The sequence below is a fragment of the Saimiri boliviensis genome, chromosome 8 (assembly GCF_048565385.1).
Source record: "Saimiri boliviensis isolate mSaiBol1 chromosome 8, mSaiBol1.pri, whole genome shotgun sequence".
NCBI lineage: Eukaryota > Metazoa > Chordata > Mammalia > Primates > Cebidae > Saimiri > Saimiri boliviensis.
In genome coordinates this window covers 109,825,719-109,841,798 of record NC_133456.1, presented here as the reverse complement: position 1 = coordinate 109,841,798, position 16,080 = coordinate 109,825,719, and the positions used below count along the sequence as shown (strand labels likewise).

Below are 16,080 nucleotides of genomic sequence, written 5' to 3'. Positions count from 1 at the left end.
CAACCTCATTAGTAACTAAAGAAACACAAGTTTCAAAATATCACTGTGCACCTATTTAGCCTAACCAAAAAAAATGCATGGATAATAGTCAATGTTGACAACAATGTGAGGACATTTGCAGTTCCTTACAATGAAGACAAACATAAATATATAAAATCTTTCTGGAAAGTAATTTGATAATATGTATTAAAAAATCTGAAAACAGATGACATATCCTTACCCAGCAATTCTACCTCTATAGATTTATGCCAGTGAGATAATCAAACAACACAAGGTTGTTTGTAAGAGTAAAAACAGCAGAGTGGGAAGTTGTAAATACGTTAAAGCATATTTGGGAAAAAATGTTTCTGTCACTGCTTCTCCCAGTTAAACTACAAAATGTTAATATGCTTCCCTTTGGGGGATGTGTGAATAACTAAACAGAATGATTCAATAAAATAAAAACAAACGAGTTGTTCAGATTTTCACCAAGAATTAATGCAAACAGAAGTCTGAGATAATCAACTCAATTATATACATATTCACTATCCTATTTTAGACATATGAGCCTTTGTCAGTTTCTTTTTCACTCTTCTGTTGCCCAATTTTAAAACATGATACTCACACATCTACCAAAGTGTAAGGAAAGCAAATTAATAGAAATTAAAATCAAGCTGGGAGTGGTGGCTCATGCCTGTAATCCCATGGCAGGCAGATCACTTGAGGCCAGGAGTTTGAGACCATCCTGGCCAACATGGCAAAACACCATCTCTACTAAAAATACAAAAATTAGCTGGGCATGGTGGTGCACACCTATAGTCTCAGCTAGTTAGAGGCTGAGGCAGAAGAATCGCTTGAACCCAGGAGGCAGAGGTTGCAGTAAGTTGAGATCGTGCCACTGCATTCCAGCCTGGGTGGCAGAGTGAGACCCTGTCTCAAAAAAAAAAAAAAAAAAAAAAAAAGAAAGAAAGAAAGAGGAAAGAAAAGAAAAAGAAATTAAATTCAAATGAGAGAATCTGACTACTTAATGAAACTTCATTTCTATTATCAGAAACATGCATTTCTTTGGTAATTAGGTCAAATTCAATAGATGAATGCTTTATTGGAATGTCTTTTATACCAGTCCCTTATTCCTGCTACTAGTCCTAGGAGTCTCACATATATTTCCAACATAACAATGAAAAGTTTCAAAGTGTAAAGGCAAGGAACGGGGTTGGGAGGTGAAGGCGTGAAGTAGCCCAAGAAAACATCAATGTGGCAAGCTATAAAATACAAACCTTTACAGAGATCACTGTCAGTCCATAGAGACTTCCAGAAATACTGGACTTCTTACTGGAATTGGATGAAATTGTATCATGATTTTTTGGGAGAAGGATGATGTACTTTAAAGTGATCAGAACAGTTAACTCTAAATCACATAAATAAATTCTCAATCTTTAAACTCCCTTAGAAATTTCTTATCCCTGAGTTTCCCCATGGAGAGAAAATTTTATAATATTAATGTATGTATTCAAAAGGAGGGTGAATTTAAAGCCAAGGGCATTTTGGAAAATATAGCCAAATCTGCTTCTTAAAGGAAACTAAATGAAACATGTCAATATTTGCCAATATTCAGTTTAGAGACATTTGAAAATCTGCATTGCAAGGCAACCATCTATACAGTAAGAAGCAGTATCCTTAGGTAGGGTTTGCTGTAGTTAAATTATGGCTGATACTATCTGGTCTGAAATTTATTAAGAATTACACTAGAACACTTCCTTTGGTTTCATTCTGATTACTTATTTAGAAATTCTGTTGAAAGAACCAACAGTGTACCCCAAAACAGTGACTGAAAATGGTATCAACAGCTGTCTTGTGTCTGTGTGCAAATGTGAACAAAGTTCCAGGCACCTATAAACAGTGGCAGCTGTGTTGGTTAGTACTTACGTCACATCATTATCAAATAAAAATTTAATCGGGGCATTATCCCAACAATTCACACCACATCTTTATGCTCTCCTTGCATGATAAATCCATAATTAATAAAAGTTTACTTGGGAAAATGTGGTTTGAAATACAATACCACTTGTTGTCAAAATATTATGGTAAAGAGCAATCATGAGTGTTAAAATAACTGTAGCTGAAGAAAAAGTTCCTATTATTAAAAATAAAAATAAAACCATGTGCAGAAATATGGAGCTCAACTACTTTCTTTTCTTTCAAGACCGAGTCTCACTCTGTTGCCCAGGCTAGAGCGCAGTGGTGTGATCTCAGCTCACTACAACTTCCACCTCCCAGGTTCAAGCTGTTCTCCTGCCTCAACCTCCCGAGTAGCTGAGACCACAGGCGTGAGCCACCATGACCAGCTAATTTTTGTATTTTTAGTAGAGATGGGGTTTCACCATGCTGGCCAAGCTGGTCTCAAACTCCTTACCTCAGGTGAGCCACCCACCTCAGCCTCCCAAAGTGCTGACATTATATGTGTCAGCCACTGCACCCAACTGAGATCAACTACTTTAAGTTAATCAGTCCTCTAATTTCACCAGGATGTTAGTTAAAAAAAAAAAAAAAAACCAACTATATTATCCAAGCCAAATTAAACCAAATTATTTTTGATGACTTTATATCTAATGTAACAAAGTTTCAAAGTAAAAGAGGCATATTTCAAGCAGTAAGGATCAGAAGATATTTGAATACTCAAGTGTGCAGGAAATACTCAAGTATACAAGAAAATATCTCAGCACAAATTTACAGATGAAAATGACTACACATTTTTAAGAAGCATTTTAAAAACTGAAAACCATACAATTCTAAGATGACCTCTTTTTCCATTTAATCTGCCAAGAGCTTTTAAGAATCCAGTATCCTCCTGAGTTATATGATTTAAAAGCAGGCATTGTATCTTAATGCCACTCAGTTAACACCAAGTTGCAATGAAAAATTCATACATTTACTAAAGTTTATTTCCAATAGAACAAAATTTACAGCAGACTATTTTTCCTGCAGTACATTTTGACAAATGAACATTAAAAATATAAAGAACATTAACTTTAAAAGTACTTTACCCTTTGTCAGATTATCAGTCTGGCCTTGGGAATTAACAACGGCTTCAGTCCTCATAGAGTAACTTATCTATTGCAAGATTTCATTATTATTTTATAGTTCTCGAACATGCCAAGAGTTCTAGGTGGTACCTCACACATTCTGCAATAACTAAAACAAAGAAAGGCAGAAGCAGCTCTACTTTAAACTATCTGTGAAACAAGCACAAGAAGAAAGCATTTGAGATGCATTCGGTCTTCTTCTAAGGGGGAAAAAGACCTTTCCATGGTTACACACACAGACTATATATTTTCAAACAAAGCTGATCATTGTTGAGAATGAAAACATGGCTTTCAGGCTACATCCCAACTATGAGGCACACCAGCCTACACCAGCATTCCATCCACTAACAAATGGGGGCTTGAAACAAGCAGCTTCATGATGTGCCTTCATCTTGAGTCTCAAAATTGGCCACTTTCTTATTAAAAATAAAACTTATCACGGAGCAACAAATAAAATGTTTATTTAAAACATTAAACTAAAGCCAAGCAGAAATGCTCCTCTCCTCAAATACATTTTATATCTTGATGTAATTTTTAATAATTTTTAATGTGAAAACTGCAGCCTCTGTTTCAGCCCGTTTGAGACAAGAAGCAAAATACATGCTAAAGTAGTTATTTTGGACTTGTTTTTTGAGACAGAGTCTCTATCTCTCTGTTGCCAGGCTGGAGTGCAGTGGCGCGATTCTGGCTCACTGCGACCTCCACCTCTTGGGTTCAAGTGATTCTCCTGCCTCAGCCTTCTGAGTAGCTGGGACTACAGACCAGTGCCACCATGCCCAGCTAAATTTTTTAAATTTTATTTTTAGTAGAGACAGGGTTTCACCATATTGGCCAGGATGGTCTCAATCTCTTGACCTCCTGATCCGCCTGCCTCAGCCTCCCAAAGTGCTGGGATTACAGGCATGAGCCACCGCGCCAGGCCAGATTTTGGACATTTTTAACAAACCACACACACATACAAGTGAAACAAATGTCCCATGAGACAATATGTACCACAAGTACTGTAAGATGGCACTGTGAATTTTTCCACTGTTTTATTTATTCCTTCCTTCTTCCCTTCATTGTCTCTCTTAAATGGGTAGGAACCTGTAATTTGGAAATCATGTTGCAAAAGTAACAGCCCTATTAGAGGCACGCCTATGAACATTAACTATACTTAACTGGACACTAAAGTTTATGCTCAGTTTAAGCCAGGTGAAGTATTCAACTAAAGCAAAACATCTCAGAAGTTTAGAGGAGAGAAACTTCTCAAGCCATATACCAAGGAAGATTAGACTGGCACCAAACTTCTAATGAGCTAGAAGATAACGAAACACTATTTCCAAAGTTATGAGCAAAAAAATTATCATGAACTTGGAATTCTACACCAACCATGAGGAAAAATAAAAAAGATTTTTAGATATTACAAGGTGTGGTAAGCTAGAGAATGACCCTCTGCCCTGCCAAGGATGTCCACATCCTAACCTCTGGAATCCGTAAATGTTAACCTTGTATTACAAAGGTGACTGCAGATATAATTGAGCTAAGGATCTTGAGTTCAGAAGACTGCCTTGGATCATGCAAGTGGGCCCAAGTGGGGTCACAAGCATCCTCTAAACAGGAAGCAAGAAGGTTAAAGGAGGGAGCAGGTGGTGTGAAGCAAGACGTCACCAGCTCAGGAAAGGAGGCAGCCTCCAGAAGCAAGAAAAGGCAAGGAAATGGATTTTCCCCTAGCGGCTCCAGAAGGAACCAGCATTGCTGACTTTGGCCCAGAGAAACTTGATTTCAGACTTCTGACCTCCAGAACCCATTAAATGATACATTTGTGTTGTTTAAGCCACCAAGTTTATGGTAAGCCGTTACAGTAGCATGAAAACACAAGGATTCAACGTTTACTGCCTATGTAATGTTGCTCTGAAAAAAGAATTTGAGAGTATACTACAGAAAAGCAACAGGAAGAACTGACAAAGATGCTCCTTGACCAAACTTTGGGCAGGCTCCTTTGAGCTCTCTTCTTGACTAGCCCTCTACCTCAGCCTTGTCCTGTCTTCAGCCTGCCTAGCCCAGTTGTACCAAGAATCCTGCTAAGCCAGTTTGGCAAGAATCCCCCCACCCTTCATATCTGATTATCCTGGATATCTAAAAAGATTCCTCATCTCCCACCCTTGATATCTGATCACTCTGGCCTGTCTTCAATCCCGTGACGTCGGTTTAGCCAGAATCCCCCTACACTTGATGTCTCTCCTTTTAGTGATTTTTCCGTCACTGATCTTCTTGCTCTGCTCACTGGCTATACATCTCCACTTGCCCTTGCTGTGTGCAGAGTTCAGTCTGATCTCTCTTCACTATTTTGAGTCTTGACACCTACTGCAATGGTCCTGAATTTTTAGGTCCTTCACCTTTTTAGCAAGAGTCAGAATAATTTTTTTAAACAAAATAAAAAAGAGAGGCAAAAACAATATTCATAACATATTCTAATTTTGCCGCAGGCCAAAATTAGACATTTCCAGATGCCAACTGTGTAGCTGCATAGAGAGCAACCTGTCTACATCAGAATAGGAAACAGGTATCTTCAAGAAGAAAGTGGATTCCAGACAACACATAGATCATGGGTATATCAGTGATACGGTAAAAGTTTACATATAAAGACATCAAAAAGATTGTAAGGGGATATTAGAAATCTGAAGACAAGCAATTAACAGAGTGAGAAAAGTCAGTCTGACATGACATAAAATACAAAGGAACATGGCTGTGACCTTGATGGTATATGAGAAAAATGAGTTCATTTGACCTTGACATCTTTAACATTAGAATTATATTTCCTTCCCTACATACACCATAATATTTGAAACTGAAGTAAATGATATTGACACTATTGTAATTATGTAAGAATTTTATTGGTTATTAATGTTCGCAATAAAATACAATGACTGAACTCCCTGATCTGCATACACACTCCCCACTCCAAACCTAAGCCCCCACTTTCTAGAAGCAATCACTGTTACCTGCCAAAAATATTCTCCACACTATTCAAGAATCTGCATGTATTCATGCACACCCACAAATATTTAATCTCCGTGTTTATTCAAAAACTAGAATCATTCTAAAATCTACACTTCTTTTTCACTTAACAGTACATCTTGGAGACTGTACAGATTAACACCTATAGATCTATCGATCAGTGCCCCTAAAGATTTAGCAACCATTTCTGGGGAAAGAGGCAGAGGCAATGAGCTCTGTTTGTGGCATCTGCAGATTTCCACTTGGCAAATACTTATGCTATGGGTGGCCAATTTCCAAGCTGCCAATGTGATGTCAGTGAACGCAGTTTCTCCAGTACCCCAGTGGGTCTACCTCAACCTTTTCCACAGCTTGATAGCATCCTAAAGTACTAGTATAATTTATTGAACCAGTCCTCTCTTGGGAATTTGACCTAAGAGAAACTTAGAGAATGGATCGATTGGTAGTGGGAGTTAAAGATGAAGCACCATGCAATAAAAAGCTTCATAGGCAATGATGACCAAAGCCAAGTTGAAAAAATGAGGAAGTAAAAACTGCCAGTAAGCAGAGAGAAGTGGCTGGTACAGAGAAGAAAACAGCACCCGAGATGCAGAGCAAAGCGGTCACCACCAGAGAGAGATCTTTTAACCCAAAAGGACTGGATAGCCCACCCCGAAGCTGCTTCAGGCTTCAGTTCCTGAGGGCTTTCAATTCTAGTAAAATGAATTCAAACAGCAAATGCTCTCTTTTCCTTAAAAGAATCTGAGTAAGTTATTTGTGACTTTCAACCAAATTCACTGGTGCTCTTAGATATGATTTTAGTTGTAATTACTTTCTCACTGTATCATGGACTAAGATATATCAAGAATAAAGATTATTTTAAATGTTGAAATCTTAATAAACATATTTGTGATCACTGTACCATAGAGTAAGATATATTAAGAATAAAGATGATTTTAAATGTTGAAATCTTAATAAACACCACGGATCAAAATGTCACTATAATTTCGCCATGCTCTAGATCCAAGGCTGGAAGGAATGCTCAGAGGAGGAATGAGCAGAGTGAAGCAGATGAACATCAAAGTGCCACAAAAAAACACATAAAGGAACGTACATCCTCAGCAAGAGTCTGAATTACCACTTACCTTGACAGGTCACTCTGGTCAAGAGGAAATATGGGAACCTAAAGGCTACATATACCTCCTTTCCCTCTACAACAGCAATGTTCTGAAGTAGCACCCCCGGCTAGCCTAAGCCACCCTACCACTGGTGGTCCTATGGGAAAAACTGCTCCAGTACCTCCTCCTGACCCCTGTATTTCCCTTTATTGGGAGATCATCTAGAATCCTAAGAAAAATAGCTCAGAGCAGTCTGAGCTCTGTGAGGTCTACAAAATCTATCAGGCCCAGGAAAGAGATGCCCACACGGGACTTCAGTTATGGCTCCTCCCATGCTTGGAGATGACTGTTTAAGGGCATTTTGTTCCTGGCTAGCTGCCTCCCCCATTACCTTCAGGTTCTTGGAATTTGTGATACAAAGAACAAGTTTTAGACAATCAATAGCTTATGTTATTTTGATGTAAATTCTTGGTAAAACCTTAGGAATGATCCCTTCTTTTTTCCTTAAAAACCCACTTGTAACTTCTGCTAATTGGGGTGTACATTCAGGGCAACTTGAATGCATGCACCCGGCTGCCATCTTCAAGCTCTGGACTCAAATTACCGCTACTTAATCATATTTCCATTACGAAGGTTGACAATGCAATCCTATACTTCACTGTGGTCCAGTGCAATCCCACTTCCATCTCTCATAGCCATATTAATTCCACATTAAACATTTGTCTTTTCAAAAACTGCAAAACCTTTCAAAAAGCCATTTATCTCCCTCTTCCTCCCCCAATTAACATATAAACTTAGAAAAATCATTTGATTTTCTTCCCTTTCTTATGTTTACTTGGGAACAACAACAAGAAAAGAGACAGATCATAGCTGCAACTATAAAACAGGATAAATAATCACCATCAAGGAAAGGGACAGCCAGTGACAGCAAGATACATGAAAAAGCCAGTGCCATCAACCCACGAAGTCCTTAGAAATGCCCAGATTTCTCTTCAAAAGAGTCACACAAGTTCCACATACATTTTCATATGCCTCTAGGTTTTGTTTTGGGGGGTTTTGAGATGAGGTCTCACTCTGCCACTCAGACTGGAGTGTAGTGGCACGATCACAGTGCACTGCAGCATCAACCTCCCTAAGCTCAAGTGATCCTCCTACCTCAGCCTCCTGAGTCCTTAAGTAGCTGGGACTACAGGCACATGCCACCATGCCTAGCTAATATTAGTATTTTTTGTCGAGACGGGATTTTGCCACATTGCTACAGTTGGTCTTGAACTCCTGGGCTGGGGCAATCCACCTGCCTTGGCCTCCCAAAGTGCTAGAATCATAGGCAAGAGCCACAACACCCAGCCTATTCCTCTAGTTTAAGTATGCACTATCTGATACAATAAAAGTTTCCAAAAGAAATAAGCCTAAATGTTCTTCGATTTTAACTTTTCATTAACAGCACAAATATGATTTATACCTTTCCGTTCAAAATACTTCTTAAATTGCCATTAGCATTATTATCATTATTTCCATTGTATCATGCTTTAAATTAGTAATTTTTTATTTTTTCATTAAATTTGCAGAATACACCCTTCAAACAAATTCTATAAATGTCCAATTGCCAAGCAAGTAGGTTGAGTGGGGTTGGGGAGGATGCAGCAAAGTTCTGTTAGCTTGGCCTCCCCTTTCCCTGTGTTGAGCACTGCTGGCTCAAGGACCAGGCACACACACTGCATCTATCTCCTGGCCTCTGGGCATTCACAATTGTAATGCTATTGCCCAAATGACTTCCCTTCCCATCAGCTTCCCAGCTGCCACCTTAGCCTCCCTTCAAGGAGTCCCCACCATTCTCCATGGCTTCCCCCTGCTTCTGCAAATAAAAAGATCAACAGTATCTAAATAACTGGTAGGTTGTTTGTTTTTGTAAGCACATATTTTTAAGATCATTGGGAACAGGACAATTTGCCAATATTTTATACACAGAGCAACTTGCATCAGGTAGATATTTATATTTCTATAATAAAATATTTAAATTATGGTTTTAATGAAGATAAATTTTTTTCTCATACCAAGTCCTAGGTAGGCTTCTATTACTTGCTTCCTAATATCTGGAAAGATCAGAAACAAAATAATTTTTAAAGTCCTAGAAACAACTGCTGACACGAATTCATTATAACAAAGAAAATTTTTTCTCAAATTAAATCAAAAATAGAATTGCAGGTTGCTTGCATATGCTCCGCTTTACCACTGCCCATTGCCAGCAAGGCAGAACTGGCCACTGTTGCTTTTGACCTACTGTATTTCCACATCTGTTACCTGTAATACTTTACTAAATATATGTATTACATGCCTCTTCTACTGAACTCTGATCTCCATGAAAAGAGGACACTTTCTCATTCATCCTGGTATCTCTAGTATCTATCAGTGCCTAGCCCATGGTAGATGCTCATTAAATATTTCTTGAAAAGCATAAAAAATTACTAAAAATTAACTACTAAAGTGAATTATCCAATCAATTAAAAAAATTAATATATCAGTGAATGCTGAAAATCAGACTCACAAGCTGATTTCCATAAGTACCCTCACTACAAAAAAGTATCCTTTTGCTAAAGATTCTTAGCTTTCTCTTATATATTTATTCAATGTATTCTATTTCAAGATAGCATTTACATTTTTATGAAGACTAAAATTCAGACACAAGAAGTCACAATCTAGTTATCTAAACTTGTACTTCTGGTTATCAAAAAGTCCTTCACCTGCATTTTAAATAACGTAGGGGCACCGGGAAGATGAAGGGCTCAAGAGACCTGTCTGCTGTGGTTATGCTCCGCCCCTCTCTTCTCTCTGCTCTTCATCTCTCCTTCTATTTGCAGAGCTGCACAGGCCCCCTTTCACTGCGGAAAGGCTCTGCTCATGTGGCTGGGTGTGCTTACATCATGCTTCAAGTCACATGGAGGAAATGCAGTGAGGGCAGCGCTCCTGAACTCTCCCACTCTCCTCTCCAAGGAGCAGAAGGACATGTGGGGTCAATGATCTGAAAGAAGCACCTGGGCAAGACAGGCTCACCTCCTGCTCTCTCTCACTCAGCCATCCCTGGGTGCAGGCTTCTATCCCTGAGTGTCCCCTGGTCTGGTCTCTCTATGGGCTCTCCACGCAGGAAGGTGCCTGCCCTTAGGAGAGGCCCAGGGCTGTTGGCTGTGTCAGTCATCCAGTGGACAGGTCTAAGTCAAACAGGCTAAGTGCTTTTTACTCTAGATCTAATGTCATGTCCTCTGATCAGCCAACAGAGGAATGACAATCTGATCTCCATCTGGCAGTCTCCTGTGCCTTACTTCTCAAGGAAAAGAAATAGTATCACTTAGTGACTCGCTGGAACCCCCAAATCAAACTAGCAACTCCTACATTTATGTGTAAGATGATTCACAGCTTAAAAGGATATGAAGTGATGTAACAATATTTAAATACCATTACTACTGAAGAGAGACATAATTACTAGCTGTTGCATATGCGTGCAATCCCACATTTGGGGGCAGGGTTGAATAACAAAGTTGCCAACAACAGATATTTAGAACCAAGACAAACATATGAGTCATTTTACTCACTTAAACCTGCCTACAGTTGCTGACAAAGTCAAGATTATATTTTAGCTGCTTTTACAGCAATATGATTGTTTTAACAGATGACACAAGATTGGTTTGTAACAACTCCTTGCTTGTGGATATTTTATAAACTGTTTATTGAGAGGTTATTATGTGACAGACACTGTGCTGGGCATTTAACATCCATAATCTCACTTAAACCTCACAACAGCCTAGGTTAGTTTCATGACTATCCCCAATTTACATATGCAGAGACTGAGGTGTAGAAAGGTTAAGTAATTCAGGCCACATGGAAAGTAAGTGACAGAGAAGGACTTAAAAACCAGGTTGTCCAATTTCAACTTCAAAGCCATATTTCTAACCACCAAGCACTTTTGTTGAAGTACAAATATCAACAGATGATCTTAATACATTTCTGCTCACTTCTGCTAGTCCTTAAACTTCTTCCCATAGAAACAAATACATGTGATTCCTGTGAATTCTCAACAGCTGTATATTCTGGATTCCAGTAGCCTTCCAATCTCATTACATGAAATTGTCAATTATTTGTGCAAAACAGAGATGAATGGTATTTTGAAGAATCCAAGAACAATTTATATGAAATATTCTTTGTGATCATAAGCAACTGGACCTGCTACATTATGTTTTCAGCTGTGTTTTAGGATAATAACAAGGAAATGATCAAGAAACATGCAACAATTTGACACTAATCACCAAATGATACTGAAATTTACTAATATACTTTATGCTTTTAATGTTACTAAAGCAACTGCCTTCATGATTAATTTCCATGATTACGGAAAAGGCTCAATTGAATATACTTCATTCACTTAGCTTTTACAACTTTTTTCCCAGCTCATTCAGATTTGCAAGTATGTGCAGTTATATTCACTAATTTGGCCCAATAAATACTAAAAGGAAATGTTCTAATTACAGCAAATTCTTGTAGACCAGACATAAGAAGATAATTCATACAACACCCACTCTCATGGTTAGTAACTAATTTCACTGACAGTGGTAACAGTCAACCCAATGATAAGGTTTCTAACCTTTAAATAAAAAATAATGTGCAAAAGCCAAACTGTGCCTAAAATGACACTCAAAAACAAGAGCGAGATATTGCCTAGAACAACTGAGAAGCCCACAGGAAAAACTGTATTATCATCCTTTGAGTTATGTAAGTATTATTGGGTCCCTGAATGGCCCTTGGGTTCAAATTTGACCAGAAGGCCATCAGAAGCCAGCAATTTGGTAACACTGAATGGGATTTAATAAATAAAAGTGCTCATATCACATTAAAACTGTCACTCAATCATTTTTTAAAGTGCCCTAAGCTCCGAGGACAGTACCACAGAATTAACACAAGACACAGTTGCATTCCACACACTTTACCTCACAAATTCTAAACAGCATTATATATACATATCTCATATGTGTATATGTTTGATACAATAGATATTCCTTACATTCTGTTACTGTTATTGTGCTAATAATGTTGTGTTAGGGTAACATATAATAAGTAAGATTTACTTAACAAACATCAATAATGAGATATATATATATATATATATATATATATATATATATATAGTACTCACTCATGAAGAGACCAGATGAATTAAGTAGCAACTAAGAACCTGACTCATAAGTAATAACTAGCATTTATTCTGTACAATCTAAATGCTTTGTGTATATTACCTCATTTAGTCTTCCTACATCAAAACTATGAGGTATCATTATTGCTCATTAAACAAATGAGAAAATTGGTAGGTTAACTGCAAAGATCACAGTTCTTAAGTTAGAGAAGTGGCACTTGGAACCATGGAAGAAGGCTTTGAATGAATACAATGGCAAGCAAATGAGCAAAGGTTTATCAAGAGAATCTGTCAACAAGGATCCTCTAGCATTAAATAAGGGCAAGAGGCAAGGAAATGCCTTCAAGTCAATAGAAGGCCAAAGAAGTGTTTTACCACGGTAAGACAGAGCAACGCCCCTAGATGCACACAGATCTTGAATAATAGAATGCACCAGAACTGCACCATTTGAAGCCTAAAGTTACTCCAATACCAAATAATAAATCATCCACCTACTGTGGAAAATAAAACAAAATAAAACAAGAAAAGCCACAGACAGGGGCGGCCGGTTAGCTCAGTTAGTGAGCGCCTGGTGCTCAAGTGCCCAAAGCCTCGGACTTGATTCCCACCCCCCAGCCCCCCGGCCGTCCCAGCGTTTTAAAATTAAAAATAATAATAATAATAATAATAAAGATTTTTAATTTGTTTATATATTTTTTAAAAAGCCACAGACAGAAAAAACACTGGAATGAAATGCAATAAAGACAGATGAAATTGACACTATAAGTTAGGAAAAATTTTTTTTTAATTTTCCAAACACATTTTACCCTTTTCATAACATAGTATGGTGACTAGAAAGCAAAACTTGCTCCTCGGTGTTCTGCATAATTTTAGATGGAAAGTTGTAAGACAAGTTTTAAAGAAAGTTATATGGCATAATCAAAATAATTCTGTCCTATCTCTAAGGATACCTAAAAGTTCCACTTAGAATACCTAGTAGCCAATCATTAAGTGAATGACAATCAGATGGAGAATATAAAGACCAGGTTTTCCTTGGAGAAATGAGATGAATTAAACTTTGTAATATTCATTAATTCAAAAACTACTGAACACCATTTACTGCCACTGTACCTAGCTATCATTAATAGAATACAGATAAAACAGTTCCTCAAAAAGATCACTTTCTTGAGGGAATCAGACGCAAAAAGAATCAACTGTAAATAATGTGATAAATGTTCCTTAATACATGTGTGTCTTTTTAATGCTACAAAAAAAAAAGCTGATAGAAAAAAAAAAAACAAAGTCAGAAAAAAGTTTTAAGTACAAGACAACATTTGATCCAGGTCCTGAAAACATGGTAGAGGCCAGGCACAATGGCTCACACCTGTAATCCCAGCACTTCGGAAGGCCGAGGCAGGTGGATCACCTAAGACCAGGAGTTCAAGACCAGCCTGGCCAATATAGCAAAAGGCTATGTTTACTAAAATACAAAAGTTAGCCAGGTGTGGTGATAGGTGCCTGTAGTCCCAGCTAGTCAGGAGGCAGAGGCAGAATTGCCTGGTCTCAGAAGACGGAGGTTGCAAAGAGCCAAGATCACGCCACTGCACTCCAGCCTAGACGACAGAATGAGACTCTGTCTCAAAAAAATAATAATAATAAAACAAAAGCATGATAGAAACTCACCATGTGGATGAGGAGCGAAAGCTACAATGTCATAATAAAAAGCCTGAGACCCCAGCAACAGGCACAGCTCTTTCAACAGGGGCTACATCAACAGTAATGTGTAGGAAAGACATGACCCCAAACTTCTAACATGTCTCCTTCACCTCCTTTTTCACAATACTCACCCCTGACAACTGAATAATCCACCCCAGGAGCAGAAGTATATATAGGAAAACAACAAAAGTATTTACAGATTAGAAATTAGTTTGAAGTCATCAAGAAAGCTAAATAACTTAGTAAAAATTTAATTAATATTTTGATTCTGCTAACATATCATTATCTGGGTATTCAATAATTATTATCAACGTCATTCATGTTTGAATGACCAAAATAAGGGTTATTCTAAGCCTTAATTATGCAAATTTTGCTCAAAAAGCAAATTTTAAAACCCAATCTAATCACATATTTCTTCAATATTAAAAAAAATCTATATAATCTACCATATATATTACCTTTGTAATAGTGACTATATTTGAGAAAAATAAATAACAGTAGAATGCAAATTTCCAGAGACACTTGCACAATCACATTCCACATATTAAAAGAAACAATCCCTTAAACACAACTGATCCATGAGAAAAGGGAAAAAGAGCTGCTGTTTGGGCCCCAAGTAACATACTTATCTGGGGATCCCAAAAAATATTTAGGTTTCTTTATGGTAACCCAACCTAACGTCCCACCCTCAATCCACCTGGCCAAAACCTTAAACAAATGTTCAATCAGATCATAAATGAATTTTTTACACAGCAGTCAAAGAGTAAAACTCTATTAGCAAGTCACAAGTGTGGGGTAGGGGAAGGGAGCCTCTTTCCCAGTGCTGCCCTTGAAGAATTATGCCAATTTCCACATAAAATACCATCACACTCCAAGGAGACTGATTTTAAAAAACATTTTACATGAAAGATCTGCCATCCTTCTCACTGTGGAAAATATTTTTTAGAAATCTTTGTCTTGAAGTCATTCAGTAAGCTACACCTGAAATTACAGAATGCATTTATTAACAGTAATCTAAATTTTCTGAGTAGATAAGCAGGACCAACTTAATAATGCAGCAATAAAAGACCAAAAACAACATAAAAGTCCATCAATTCAGTTATTAAAAATCATGAAGCAAAATTGTATGTACTGATTTGAATTCATCTCCAAGATACACTGTAAGCCAAAACAAAACAGAACAACACAAGGCAAGGCTCAGAATAGTTACACACACTTAACAGAGGTTGTCCTGGGGAGATTAAATCTAGGTGGCTGAATAGAAAGGACGCTTAATTTTCACTCTACTATCTTTGGTACACCTTGAACTTTTTCTCATGTACACATACCACCCTTTCAGAATACAAACATAAATTTTTAAGCAATTGTAAATATAATTAACATTAGCAAAAAAAAAAAAAATCCCTCCTAAGGAAAAGGCCACTGCAACACAGCTTCTCCCACGGAGGGAAGCCTCCCTTCTCTGCCCCACCCTCCCTCGGCCTCCAGTGATCTGACAGCCAGGAGGATTTGGGGTAAGGTCCCCTCAGCCCTTCTAGTGAGAATGTCCTCTAGCTTCTTCACTGCCCTGAAAGAAAAGAAATCTAAAGAGCTAATACTTTTCTCCTTTGGCCAAAAGAAAACCAGTTAACACCTTCTCCCCCAGCAGGACATGGAGCCAGGGGTGATGAGCGGAAAGAGAAGGTGACACTGCTGTGTTCCACCTTCTCCACATGTGAACAGAAGACCCATCCAGAGAAGCATATCCATTACCCCGCAGGCCCCTGTAAAAGGATCAGCATTTCGCTGAGAGCTGCAAAACTTAAAGGATAATACAAACACTAAAAGCATTACATTTTATGCTTTTCAGAAGTGGCTCAAATACCTTAAAAATACAAGTTAAGTAACAAAATTTACAGGAGAATCTGCCTCAGTAGACCACACTAACAACTTTCCTGATAATTTACATACCAGATGAGATTTTTTTACTGCTAACAAATCTGGACTGTTTTGAAATGAATGTCTTGAAGGCTTTCATGTATTCTGTTTTTAAAAATGTTTGTTAAAA

General features: G+C 37.8%; 1 protein-coding gene across 4 annotated transcripts in view; it reads right to left on the bottom strand.

Annotated features, from left to right (window-relative positions):
• The window catches only part of USP6NL (USP6 N-terminal like), a 146,683-nt gene that overhangs the window by 65,524 nt on the left and 65,079 nt on the right, over nt 1–16,080 (bottom strand). Inside the window, exon 1 of one of the 4 annotated variants that reach the window (XM_074405039.1) lies at nt 3,024–12,282. The exons of the other annotated variants lie outside the window; for them this stretch is intronic. Within the exon in view, the coding sequence (XP_074261140.1) occupies nt 3,024–3,078 (55 nt within the window). The 5' untranslated portion in view covers nt 3,079–12,282. Of the gene's footprint in view, nt 1–3,023; nt 12,283–16,080 lie in introns of those variants that run through there. 4 annotated transcript variants of the gene reach the window in all.